General features: G+C 38.9%; 1 protein-coding gene and 1 pseudogene across 1 annotated transcript; both read left to right on the forward strand.

Moving 5' to 3' along the window:
* Nucleotides 1-1,234: 1,234 nt before the first annotated feature.
* Nucleotides 1,235-5,362, forward strand: LOC100777185 (uncharacterized). The gene has a single exon (XM_003518035.5). It carries the CDS (start codon nucleotides 2,161-2,163, stop codon nucleotides 4,957-4,959), a length of 2,799 nt encoding a protein of 932 aa, XP_003518083.1. The 5' UTR covers nucleotides 1,235-2,160; the 3' UTR covers nucleotides 4,960-5,362.
* Nucleotides 5,363-6,196: 834 nt separating this feature from the next.
* On the forward strand, nucleotides 6,197-11,425 carry LOC100811404 (extra-large guanine nucleotide-binding protein 1-like; annotated as a pseudogene).
* Nucleotides 11,426-13,755: the final 2,330 nt, after the last annotated feature.

A 13,755-nucleotide genomic window follows, 5' to 3' on the forward strand; every position in this document is an offset into this window, starting at 1 on the left:
TCGTGTCTTACAGAAATAAAATATTTGTTTAATTAAGAGTAAAAAAATGTACAAGTCATATCTCTGAGATACAACCTACCTTTTTTTTAGAGAATGAAAATCTATACTTCGTGTATATAAAACACTACTTGCATTTATGTAATGTTTAATTATATTCTATATTTCTTTTAACACCAGTTTTAATATTTTTTAATCAATTTCATTCATGATTACCATTACTTTTTTTCACATTGCCATTAGCATATATATTAACAACTATTGTTTGAAAATGATCATCTTGTAATACCTCATCATATAAGAGAAAAAAATTGTGATGCCAATCACGACAACAATAATAATACTAATAATAATTTTGACTTTTTTTTTTAACAAAGATGAATGAACACAGGTAGAATAACATGTTAAAACAAAAAGTAATGCACCAAAAAGAGATTTCATAATTTGTCATTCTTTTTTTTGGTTTTGTTTTATGTAACTTTTTAATTTGCATTTAAATTTCGGCATTTTGATCTTTATAGTATTTTTTAATTCACGTTTAAAAATTTTCAGGTTCTATATTTTGTTACTATATTACATTCTATATTCAGTATACCTTTAAATACGTTTAAAAATTAAGAAAAAAAAACATTAACGAGGTCATGATTGGGTAAACAACTCATGTCAAAATTAAAAAAATAATCAAACAATATAATATTCTCTAACATATTCTTTTAAATATTTTTTAATATTTATTGTAATTCATTAAAAATTACATTTTTACTGAGTCTTATTTCTCGTTTAATAAGTCTCTCTTTAAATTTTTGTATTTTACATTTTTAAACAAATTTTAATCAAATAATGTATTAAAAAAATACTGTTCATTAAAAAAAAAAGAGTATATTACTAGTGTTCATCTTTAAAAAAAATTAACAATGTGAAAGTAGTATTATGTGGATTTGAATTTTCTGTTGTTGCACAATCACGCAGTCGGGAATATAAATAACAGATATTTAAATAGTATTTTTAAGTTGAATGTATTGAAATGATTTATCATCATCTGATTACGTGAATACGTGTTTTTTGGACTGCATACAAGCAAATATGTTTTGTATACACTAAATGCAAGTTTTGTCTGTATTTATACTTTTTGTGAAGTTTTTTTTTTCCAATTAAAGAAATTTGTCATTAATCAAATTACCAAAGACACGTCAATAATAGCAACTAAAAGTTCTACCAATTTCTGATAATTTGAAAACGGAATTACAGCTACAGCGGAAGCTAAGCAAGGTTGTTTTCGAAGAGTTGAAAAGAGGTTTTTGGGTCAGAGAGGACAACGGGATAGGTTACTCTGAATTGAAATTTCCCTTCTTTTTTTCTTTTCTATACCTTTTTCTTTTTGGTTTTCAATTTTAAGAAGAAAATAGTACAGTGAGTGAAGATATCAAACAAACCGGTTTCGTTTTGGTTTTACTTCTCTCATAGTAAAAGGAGAATTTGCTGTGAGGCGCTGTGCTTTAATTATGCTGCAGTGAATTGAACTCAGAGAGAGAGAGAGAGAGAGAGAGAGAGAGAGAGAAGAGAGAAAGAGAAGAGGGTCTTTTCTTCACCTTTGATGGCTTATTCAGGTGTTTTGTGGAGTGTCTCTGGCTACTACTGATTCAGCTTCGGGGATTCTATTATTTGTCGTTTGATTCCTCTTGAAACCCATTTCTCCAAAATTATTTTTTGTTGTTCCGTTTTGAATTTTTCTTGTTCCTGTGAATAGCCTTGCCAATTTTGGGATCTGGGTTTTCTAGGGTTTGAAGGGTTTCAGCTTTTGACTTTCTCTCTCCTTGGGTTTGTCTCTCCTTTTCTGAGAAATTGGGTTTGAAACTTATTCTGGGTTCTAGACAAAATAAAGCTTTTTATTTAGTCTTTGTTGTGTTGGTTTTCGTGGGTGAGATGGTGAGCTGAGTTGTTTGTTTCTCTGTCTCTCAAACAAAAATCTCATGGTTTTATACAAATTGGATTGTTGGGGAGGTGTGGTGTTTAAGATTCCAGATTCCTTGTGTTGTTAGAGTTTTGGTGGTGAAAGAGTTGAAGCTCAAATTGTTATATAGATTGATGTGAGGGGATAAACTAAAGCCCTTTAGTGTGTGTTGTTAGAAGTGTGTGTGAGAAGAGGAGGAAGGTACGAATACCATGCATCTCTCACTATGGAAACCCATTTCTCAATGTGCTGCACTGATCATGGACAAGAGCAGGAGGAAAGAAGAATCCAATGTTGAAATGAGGAGAAACCCATCAATGCTTCGGAAGCTGCAAGAGAACAAGCTCAGGGAAGCACTTGAGGAAGCTTCTGAAGATGGCTCACTCTCCAAATCTCAAGACATAGACCAGCCTGACTCTGCTGCCAACCAGGATGATGGCCTTGGGAGATCCCGATCGCTCGCCCGGCTCCATGCCCAGCGCGAATTCCTTCGCGCCACAGCGCTTGCGGCCGAGCGAATCTTCGAGTCCGAGGAGGAAATTCCCAGCCTCCAGGAAGCATTTGCCAAGTTCCTTACTATGTACCCAAAGTACCAGTCCTCCGAGAAGGTTGATCAGTTGAGGTCTGATGAATACTCACATTTGTCACCAAAGGTATGCCTTGATTACTGTGGTTTTGGACTCTTCTCTTTTGTTCAGACTATTCACTATTGGGAGTCTTCTACGTTTAGTTTGTCTGAGATAACTGCTAATCTGTGTAACCATGCACTTTATGGCTGTGCCGAGAGAGGGACCGTTGAGTATGATATAAAGGCTAGGATTATGGACTATTTGAATATTCCTGAGAACGAATATGGCCTTGTGTTTACTGTTAGTAGGGGATCAGCTTTCAAGTTGCTGGCTGATTCATACCCTTTCCACACAAACAAAAAGTTGTTGACCATGTTCGATCACGAGAGCCAGTCCATTGCTTGGATGGCTCAGAGTGCCAGGGAGAAAGGTGCTAAAGTGCATAGTGCATGGTTTAAATGGCCAACCCTCAAACTCTGCTCCACTGATTTGAGGAAACAGATTTCCAATAAGAAGAAGAGGAAGAAGGATTCAGCCACTGGTCTTTTTGTCTTCCCGGTTCAGTCTAGAGTGACTGGGGCTAAGTATTCATACCAGTGGATGGCCTTGGCCCAACAGAACAACTGGCATGTCTTGCTGGATGCTGGATCATTGGGCCCCAAGGACATGGATTCCCTTGGCTTGTCCCTATTTCGTCCAGATTTTATAGTCACATCATTTTACAGGGTTTTTGGGTATGATCCCACAGGTTTTGGTTGTCTTCTTATCAAGAAATCTGTGATGCAAAGCCTTCAAAATCAGTCTGGTTGTACTGGATCTGGAATGGTGAAGATTACCCCCGAGTTTCCTATGTATTTGAGTGATTCTGTAGATGGTTTGGATAAATTTGTTGGGATTGAAGACGACGATGAAATCACTGGAATTGGTGATAAGACGACTGAAACTCGTCAGGGAACACAGTTGCCTGCCTTTTCTGGTGCATTCACATCTGCACAGGTCAGAGATGTGTTTGAGACCGAAATGGATCAAGACAGTTCTGAAAGAGATGGAACGAGCACCATATTTGAGGAGACTGAGAGCATATCTGTTGGAGAGGTGATAAAGAGTCCCGTCTTCAGCGAGGACGAGTCATCGGACAACTCCTTTTGGATTGATTTGGGTCAAAGTCCGTTGGGATCCGACAGTGCTGGTCAATCAAATAAACACAAGACAGCTTCTCCCCTTCCACCTTTCTGGTTTAACGGGAGGAGGAACCAGAAGCAACATTCTCCAAAACCAACTTCCAAGATGTATGGCAGCCCGATGTATGATGACAGAGAGGTAAACCTAGGTGCTCATGAGGACCGCCGCGTGCTGTCATTTGATGCTGCGGTCCTGATGTCACAGGAACTAGACCGGGTCAAAGAGGTACCTGAAGAAGAGCATGTCGAGGAAGTTGATCATTATTCAAGAAATGGTAATGGGTCAGATCATCTGCATGTCGATGAGATCGTGGAAGAACCTGGAACCAGTGAAGCTGTCAATAATGGATCTTGGCTCAATTCAACTTCTCTTGCCCGGCATCAAAGCTTGGAGAATGGCTCTACCTCTGAAATATGTCCTGATGTCAAAGAGAGTGCCATAAGAAGGGAAACTGAAGGTGAATTCAGGTTGTTGGGTAGGAGAGAAGGTAATCGTTACGGTGGTGATAGGTTTTTTGGTTTGGAAGAAAATGAAGCCACTAGCAGGGGAAGAAGAGTGTCATTTAACATGGAAGATAATCGTAAAGAGTACCTAAGCCAGACCCTAGAGCCAGGGGATATATCTGCTACTAGTTTTGATGATGAAGAGGTCACAAGCGATGGAGAATATGGTGATGGACAGGACTGGGGCAGGAGGGAACCAGAGATAATATGTCGGCATATCGATCATGTCAACATGCTTGGTCTCAATAAAACTACACTACGACTTCGGTTTTTGATAAATTGGCTTGTTACCTCGTTGCTGCAACTGAAGTTGGCCGGTTCTGATGGGGGTGAGAAAGCAAATCTTGTCCAAATCTATGGCCCAAAAATAAAATATGAAAGAGGTGCGGCTGTGGCTTTCAATGTGAGGGACAGAAGTAGGGGGCTAATCAATCCAGAGATTGTTCAAAAGCTGGCTGAAAAAGAAGGAATCTCTCTTGGTCTTGGTTTTCTTAGTCATATACAGATTCTTGATAACTCGAGACAGCACCGTGGAGCTCCGAATCTTGAAGACACAACTCTTTGCAGGCCAATGGAGAATGGTCGGCGCGATGGAAAAGGTAGCTTTGTAAGGCTTGAAGTTGTCACAGCCTCACTGGGCTTTCTGACAAATTTTGAGGATGTATATAAATTGTGGGCTTTTGTGGCCAAGTTTCTCAACCCAACATTTATCAGAGAAGGGGGTCTTCCTACTGTTCAAGAAGGCTCCGAAACATGAGATGGCAAAGTCACCCGCACTTTATTCAATTTTGGAAACCCAACATGAAAGATTATTTGTGACAAATTGCCAACAAAAGGGGCAGCAGCAGCCATAGTAGCTTCATGAAGAATGCATTGATTGCTGATGATTTGTAAGCTCCTATATAGACGCAAACTTAGACAAGCGGGGTGGATTTGTTAATTCATGTTTCTTGTTGCTTACATTTTTAATTTTCCTCTTTTGTTTTTTGAGCTGCTTGTAGAGTTGGCTTTAGAGATTTGTTACATATCGGGAAGCTATGGTGTACTTTGAAGCAAGATTGTATGTATGGGTAGAACTTCTACTGATATATAATTCGCTTCCTTTGCATACGAAAGGATTTCCTACTTGTATAAAAATGTAGTGTTCATTTTTCGTGCTATGCTATACTATACCATGCCATTCAATTAGTGCTTTCTTCGTTGACATAAATTGGTTCCTAAACTTTAGTATTTGACTAAGGTAAGCACGAACTCTCGGTTAGTGAACGAATATGCTTCTATTTTGGTAGCCCAAGATAACAATCACCAATAAATTGAGTTATTGTTTGAAAAAAATTATATTGGCATTCCTTATAAATTGAGTTATTGCTTCTATTTCTTTTTTCAAACTTCATTAGCTAGCTGGTTTTAGAGAAAAATTACAATATGATAAACTACCTTAATGATCAATTTTATCTAATAGAGAAATTTTAAAAGACCAAAATGGAAATTTTTAGACTTAAAATATTAAACTAAACCCCAAAATATGACCAAAGCTACCATGCACAAGTTATCTAAGTTGTGTATGGTGAAAAAAAAAACAAAAACTTTTGGATTGATCTCAGTTGGCAGTATTGTGGTGCACTTTCCGCATCTTACCACCACCTCGATCTCTTGTTCTTTCCCGCTATTTTGCCACCATTCCCTGCCCACTAGGCTTTGTGTGCACCACCACCATGAGCCACCAGCACCAACCATTCCTACCATCACCAACAACACCGTCATTCCCTTTCAATTATCGCCCACCGCAGTTGCCGTTTTTCTTTTCTCTCTCTTTTGTTCTTCCTACTTTCAAATTTCAACATATCTTAAAATCAACACTTTGTAGTGTGTATGCTGCATTCTCGAGATTTCTTTTTATCACCCTCTCTCGCCTTTCTTCTTCTTCTTCTTCTTCCGTGTTAAAATTAGGTTCCCTTTTCCTTTCTATTAGTAGCATATTGGTCATCTTTATTCTTTTTAGACAAAAATCAAAATAAGAATATTATATTATATCATTCCACATTCCCTGACTTTATTTTCAAAGTTCAATTTTTCTACTGTTTTGGGACGAACTTCATTGAATTGAACTCATAATTTCATTTACCTTTTGAATTTTGATACTCACATTTTATTCTTCAATTCTTCAATGTTGCATCGGCGTGGGAACTAGGGTAACCATGTCGCCGGTGAGGACAATGACGGTGGCCGCCGACGAGGAAGCGGAGTAGTCGTTCGCCGTGGCTTACAACGGACCTCAGCCGGCGTACGATATCCCCCAGGCGGTGCCGATCGCCGCCGGCAAGATTCCGGTGGCGGCGGCGGTTGCGTTATCCGATGCGCTGTCTTTGCCGGTGGTGCAACCGCTCTCGAAGGAGCTGAAAGTGCCGAGCTCCGAACCCGCGGTATCTCCTACGTCGGTGATCGCCTTCGACCGGACCACGGTGTCGCCGACCTCCGGTGATTGCGTTCGAAGACGCCGCCATGGAAGCCAACGACGCGAGCAGCGAAAACTCGTTTTCGGACAATTTTACAGCACGAAGCTCGAGCGCGTTGTTACTAAGCCACTCGAATTGCGAGCAAGCGAGTTTCGATTTCAACGATTCGAGCCAACGCGACTACGCGTCCACGTTGAGTTCCGATTATCCATCGTCTCACAACATTTCTCCTCTAAAAACAAACGAAACTGAACATGAACGCGAAGCTAAACGCACACCTGTGTTGGGTTTGGAGAAGGAGGAGCAACAACACGAAGCGAAAGAGAGGGTTAAGCGAGAAAATGTAATAAAGAAGACAAAGAAAGGTTCATGTTATTGTTGCTTAAAGGGGAATAGGTTAACGGAGAAAGAAACATGTCTGGTTTGTGACGCTAAGTACTGCGCGAATTGCGTGTTGAGAGCGATGGGTTCGATGCCGGAAGGCCGCAAATGCGTTGGCTGCATAGGGCTTCCGATTGACGAGGCGAAGAGGGGCAGTTTAGGGAAATGCTCGCGGCTTTTGAAGAGATTGCTCAATTATTTGGAGGTTAGACAAGTGATGAAGGCGGAGAGGTTCTGTGAAGTGAACCAGCTTCCGCCGGAGTATGTTTGCGTCAATGGGAACGAACTTACTTTTGAGGAACTTGTCACGTTGCAGAGCTGTGCTAATCCTCCCAAGAATTTGAAGCCCGGGAACTATTGGTATGATAAAGTCTCTGGGTTTTGGGGGAAGGTATGTTTATTTGTTTTATTTGTTAGTAACTTAGTATTGTTAGTTATTGTTAGTTTTTGTTAGGGGGAGATTCGAACTCACCACCTCTTCCTCATTCTTTTCCCCTTTCACCATTAGTATTGTGAATTTTGCAGGAAGGACCGAAGCCTTGTAGAATTATTAGTCCTCATTTGAATGTTGGGGGTCCCATCAAAGCGGATTCAAGCAATGGAAACACACAGGTTTTCATTAATGGAAGGGAAATCACAAAAGTAGAACTTCGGATGTTGCAGGTTGGAAACTCAATTCTAGATATCAATTAAAAAAGAATAGGAAAAGTTTAAAAGGCTCTATGATCCATCTTAATTTTTCTTTTTGTTGTTGCTGTTTGTTGTTAAAAATAAATAAAAGGGTCTTGTTTTGGTTGGGCAGTTAGCGGGAGTTCAGTGAGCTGGTAACCCACATTTTTGGGTCAATGAGGATGGTTCATACCAAGAAGAAGGACAGAAAAATACAAAATGGTGTATTTGGGGAAAGGTAAAAAAAATTCTTCTTGTTTGTCTCTTATTTTGTTATGTGCCGATGTTCATTTGCATTATTAGACACTCTTTTATTTCACTTTTTTTTTTTGAAAAAATGTAAATTATATTAAACCCAAAATGATACAACAATAAACGGGACATACCCCGCAGTTAGAGAAAATCAAAAGTCTCCCTAATACAAGAAGACCTATATCAAGATGCTAAAACAAATGAAATAGGTGCGCTTGTCTATACATAAGAAACTTAATCTTGCTAATAATCTCTATTACAGAAAATTGATAATATTGAAAAATCAGTTTGTTCCTAGACAGCCAGATGCAGTAGACTGTAATTGCTATAGCAGACAACGTAATTTTTCTTGAACACCTGATGTGGATCTGCCCTTAATTAAAGAATCAGTAATGCGCTGTAAAGAAGTGAAACGTCTGCGGAAAGGAGCCAAATCACGAATGTAAGCCTAAACTTGGAGAGATTTCCTACAAGAAAAGAACAAATGAGCATTTGACTCAGCCTCATTTGAACATAAAGGGCAGAGGGAACCCTTGTTCAAAAAAACAATTTTATCAAGCTACAGAATGAAAGACATCTTAGGGGGGATCGCTGGGTTCCATATAACAGAACACCAACTAACAGTAGGCTTGACACCTCTAATGTATTCATAGACTTTGCCAACAAGCAATTGTTCATTGGTGCTCCAAGATTGAATGCTCTTTTTGGCCTCTTCCGTACTTAGCTCTTTGGAGATAATAAAGTCCCTTATTTGAATGATTTTCTTTATCAAAACTGAATCTGATGAAGAAGTATTGTAATTCCACACATCGCTCCCTTTGAAATAGTAATGGTGAACCCACCGAACCCATAGAGAATCTTTCTTACAATGAAAGTCCCACAGGATACGGGAAAGAAGCGCAAGGTTCCAATCCTTGAGATTAAAAAGGCCTAAACCCCCTTCTTTTTTCGAAGAACAAACTACTGACCAAATAACCAAGGGCTTGTTTTTGCCAATATCCGCTTTGTCCCACAGAAAATTACGGCACGAAGCGTTGATTCGGTTCAGAACAAATTGCGGCAAAGGAAAAATCCCCATCCAGAAATTCACAATTCACTCTTTTATTTCACTTGTTAGGCTGGAACGATTCTTGTATGTGCTTTAGGGTCCCTGCCAGTTCCTTCTAATTCAAAATGTTCAAGTTCGTGTGGATTTCTATCCTGCAATGTGGTTACCAGACCAGTTCATGGAATAGTTCATAAACTCCTCTTACTTGGTTACACCGGGTCTGGAACAAGCACTATTTTTAAGCAGGTGATTTTTTCATTTTATACTTGAGTTAACTAATTCTTATGCGTTTTGGTTCATGCTTAGAACTTTCTCTAGTGAGAAAAAAATACATGTGCATGGTTAGGGTCATAAGCATATTTTGATCAAAATTGAAAATTCACTTTCAATAGTTAGCTACATTGTCTTCTTTTTGTCAACATGCATGTTGTTGCTGAAGAAAGCCAAGAAATCAATGTATTTATAGAATTGTAAATGCTTATGTCAGGCCAAGATTCTTTACAAAAGCACCCCCTTTTCAGAAGATGAACGTGAAAATATAAAGTTGACCATTCAGACCAATGTGTATGCTTATCTTGGCATACTCTTTGAGGGTCGTGAACGTTTTGAAGAAGAAAGTCTGGGGAATTTAAAGAAAAGTCATTCTTCTGTGCTTGACACTACAGGTATGAGTTCTGTTTTCTGCCGCCTTTCCACTCTTCCCTCCAAATTCCTGTATAGGTGACAATTAGATTTCACATTTAGCTTGTCCATTTGAACTAAAGATTGACCAGTATCATTATGGTTCAGGAACCAGTCCAAAACTTGGCGACAAGACAATTTATTCCATTGGCACAAGACTGAAAGCATTCTCTGATTGGCTTCTGAAAACTATGGTTTCGGGCAAGCTTGATGCTATCTTTCCAGCCGCTACTCGTGAATATGCTCCTTTGATTGAGGAGTTATGGGACGATGCAGCCATTAAGGCCGCCTATGAAAGAAGAAATGAAATAGAATTGCTACCTAGTGTTGCCAGTTATTTCTTAGAGCGGGTATGGGATTTTCATCAAAAGTTTAATCTGTGCATGAACTCTTGTTAACTTAAGTGCATGAGTTTTGAACTGAACATTGACATGTATTTGCTATTCACTTGCTTATAACAGAAAATGCTAAGACTTAATATTTGCACCATGTTGCCCCTCATTTTCTTAATGTTTCCTTTATATGTTAAAGATTGTTGTTGGGTTAGTGGCTTTGAGAAACTAACATTCCAATTCTTTGTTTAGGCTGTTGAGATATTGAGGACTGATTATGAACCCTCGGATTTAGATATCCTCTATGCTGAAGGAGTTACTTCATCCAATGGGATGGCTTCTGGTAGAGTTTTCATTTCCTCGGCCAGCTCCTGAGGAAACTGTCGACACTGCCGATCTACATGATTCTTTAGTTAGGTGGGTGAAAATATTTGCGCCTATTGTTTCATGTGAGAAATTTTCTAGGTAGTCCTGATTGATCCAATTGCCAGAGCTGCTATAAAAAGTTGCTGATCTGTGTCATATGCTTTGTTCTCCTTGATTGCAGGTATCAACTAATTACAATACATGCTAGAGGGCTAGCAGAAAATTGCAAGTGGCTAGAAATGTTTGAGGATGTTGAATTGGCCATTTTCTGTGTTTCCTTGAGCAACTACGATCAGTTTTCTGTTGATGGAAATGGTTGTCGCACAAACAAGATGATATCGAGCAGAAAGCTTTTCGAAGCCATTGTTATTCATCCTACTTTCGAGCAAATGGACTTCCTGTTGATATTAAACAAATTAGACGAGTTTGAGGAGAAAATCAAACGAATTCCGCTGACCAAGTGTGACTGGCTATCTGATTTTTGTCCAGTTATTAGTCGACACCGCTGTGGCATCAACAGCAACAGCATTAACAACAGCCCCTCCCTTTCTCAGCTGGCTTCCTATTACATAGGAGTGAAGTTTAAGAGGCTTTATTCGTCTCTTACAGGGCGAAACTTGTACGTGTCCCTGGTGAAGGGGCTGGAACCTGATAGTGTTGTTGAAGCACTTCAATATGCAAAGGAGATTTTGAAGTGGAACGAAGAGAGACCAAACTTTAGCTTAAGTGATAATAACTCGATGTATAGCATTGAGGCCAGTTCATTCTCTCATTGACAGATGGTTCAGATAAAGAATGCTAGTTTAAGTCATATCATCTATGACTTGGATGCTGTTCTTTGTACATATATTGCTAGCTAGGAGCTGTACACGGAAGCACATTCCTTCCACGGGCTATCGAGTTGTAATATGCACTGCAGTTGTAATGCTATATGCTTCACGCTGTTGGGGTATGTTGTGTGTTAGCACGTGCCACACGGATGAAGTTTTAATGTTCAAATTCTTTTTCATATGGAAAAGTAATATATCGATGTTTGTATTTATGGTGCAATGCTGATTTTTTCACATCCTTTTATTTATTTTATATATACATACTTTATATTTTTCTGTTATTAATCACGTTATTTATTATATATCATTAAGTTTAAGAAGAAACTTTATTTTCTAAATATAAAGACTTGTAATGTTATATATCTTTTACCGTAAAAAGTTAATCGATGAAAAATAAGTTCAATGTTAAACAGATGAGATTGTAGGATGTGTAGAAGATATAGGATCAGAAGTTATGATATCACTATCGGCTCCCTTATCCCTACTAAAATCATAAAAGAAAGATATGATAAATGAGATATAAAATGAAAAAAATATATAGACATATCAAAAACTGTATCTAGCTTATATTCTTCCCGTATGTTTTAGAGAAATGAGGTATAAAACTTCTTTAAGCAAGTGTCAGATAAACAATAGGACAAAAAAATACCAACACAAAAGAAACAAAACCAAATTCTAGAGAGAGAGAAGGACCTTGCATGGTGGCGCGGAGGGATTGACAGAGGGGCACGTGCCGTTAGGAGAAGAAACGCTGAGTTGCGGCCGTGAGGACTGAGGAGAAGAAATTGTGTTGGTATGCCTTGTGCGTTTAGGAACACGGCCTGCGGATTATGATCCAAAATCCGACATGACCATAAATTCTTTAAAAAATTTGATCTGTGACTCGCATGAACCACAAGTCTCGTGGGCCGATCCATGGATCGGAGCTCGTTTACTCACCTCTAGTCAGGATCTAACTTCAGACTAAAATTAGTATGTTAATCAATTATCGGTGTAAGTACACACATTGGTACGTACTTTTGTATTAAAAGGTTGGCTGTGGTGGGGTTCTTGGTGATGCTACTGGCAATTGAATAAATGGGTTCACCAGGCAATTGGGTCGTTGTTCTATTATGGCAGCAGAGATTTGGGGGCTGAATAGTGATTAATCTAAAGGAGGTTTGGATTGAGATTGACTCTATGCGGCTAACTTTGTGCTTCATGGGTTTCATTTTTCTTATCCCTATTCAGGCCTTCTTGACTATGGTCAAGCTTTATTAATGCGGTGTTCTTGGAATGTGAAGATTAGCCATGTTTTGTGTGAGGCTAACAGTGTTGCTGAAGTCACACCATTCTTTGCAAGGGTTGGTGTTTTATGATAGTCCTCCTTAAGAATGTAAAATTCTTCTTTGGTTTGACTCAGTTGGGACCGTTTATCCTCGGGCTCTAAAAGCGTTAACTTTTTTGTCTTTCCTTTCCTATATTTGCCTCCCCTATCTTGAAATGCATTTTTTTACACCCCTCAAGCCAACGTGTCAACTAACGGTGTTAATATTCAGGAAATGTCAAAAATATCCTTACCAACCCAAAAAAAAAAATTAAAACAATTATAAATTAAAAAAATTATGAAATAGTTATCTCATCTTTCCTCCGCACCCACCCCACAGATTCCACATTCAATGGTTGACACATCTTCAAAGCATGAAATCATCATCACAATTCTTCAACTTCAGGAATAAACACATACACAAATGACACAACTTCATCCAGCATTATTAAAAAAAAATGATGTAGTGTGTAAAAAACTAAATATTGTTGATTGCGTCTTGGTCACCTTTTTCCTGGGTTCCTTCAGATTGAGGTTCAACTTTATGTGTTCCTAATCAAACCTTGTGACCCTGTTGGAGGGGAAGTAAAATTTCATTAATGGTCCAAATCGAAGCTTTATTAATGTTGATGTGTTCCCTTGCCGCTGTCGACAACGAAGAACTCATCGTGGAGCAGAGGAACGTCGTCTCCGTTGCATACAATAACGAGATCCATGCGCGCCACACCTTGTGGCACATCATCTCGTCGATCAATTAGAAGGAGGAAAGTCGCTATTAAGAGGGCCACATCACTGTCATCATGACTACCAATCCAAGATCGAGTTCCAACTCTCCAACATCTGGGATCTCAAGCTTGCGATTCCATGGTCTTCTACCTCAAGATGAAGGGCGATTACAACAGGTACCTCCTCGAGTTCAAGCTCGACATCGAGCATAAGGAGGCTGTCGCGATAACTCTTTTATGCATTTACAGTTCAGATCTATTATTAGGTTTTCTCCATATTTGCGATTGTGAGGAAGACGAGGACAATTGTGTCCAATTTTTTCATTAAACAGACATGTGCATTGCACATGACGATTTGGGCTTAACGGAAGTAATGCTGTTACACTGTAGGGGATGCTCGTGCAAGAAAGTTTGTGTAAGAATCCAACGAAAATGAGGTTGAGTGTAATAAGTCCAAAATTCATGAGATGAGCATAATTTGTTCAATTATCAATGTTTTAACTCATA

The sequence above is a fragment of the Glycine max genome, chromosome 2, assembly GCF_000004515.6.
Source record: "Glycine max cultivar Williams 82 chromosome 2, Glycine_max_v4.0, whole genome shotgun sequence".
NCBI lineage: Eukaryota > Viridiplantae > Streptophyta > Magnoliopsida > Fabales > Fabaceae > Glycine > Glycine max.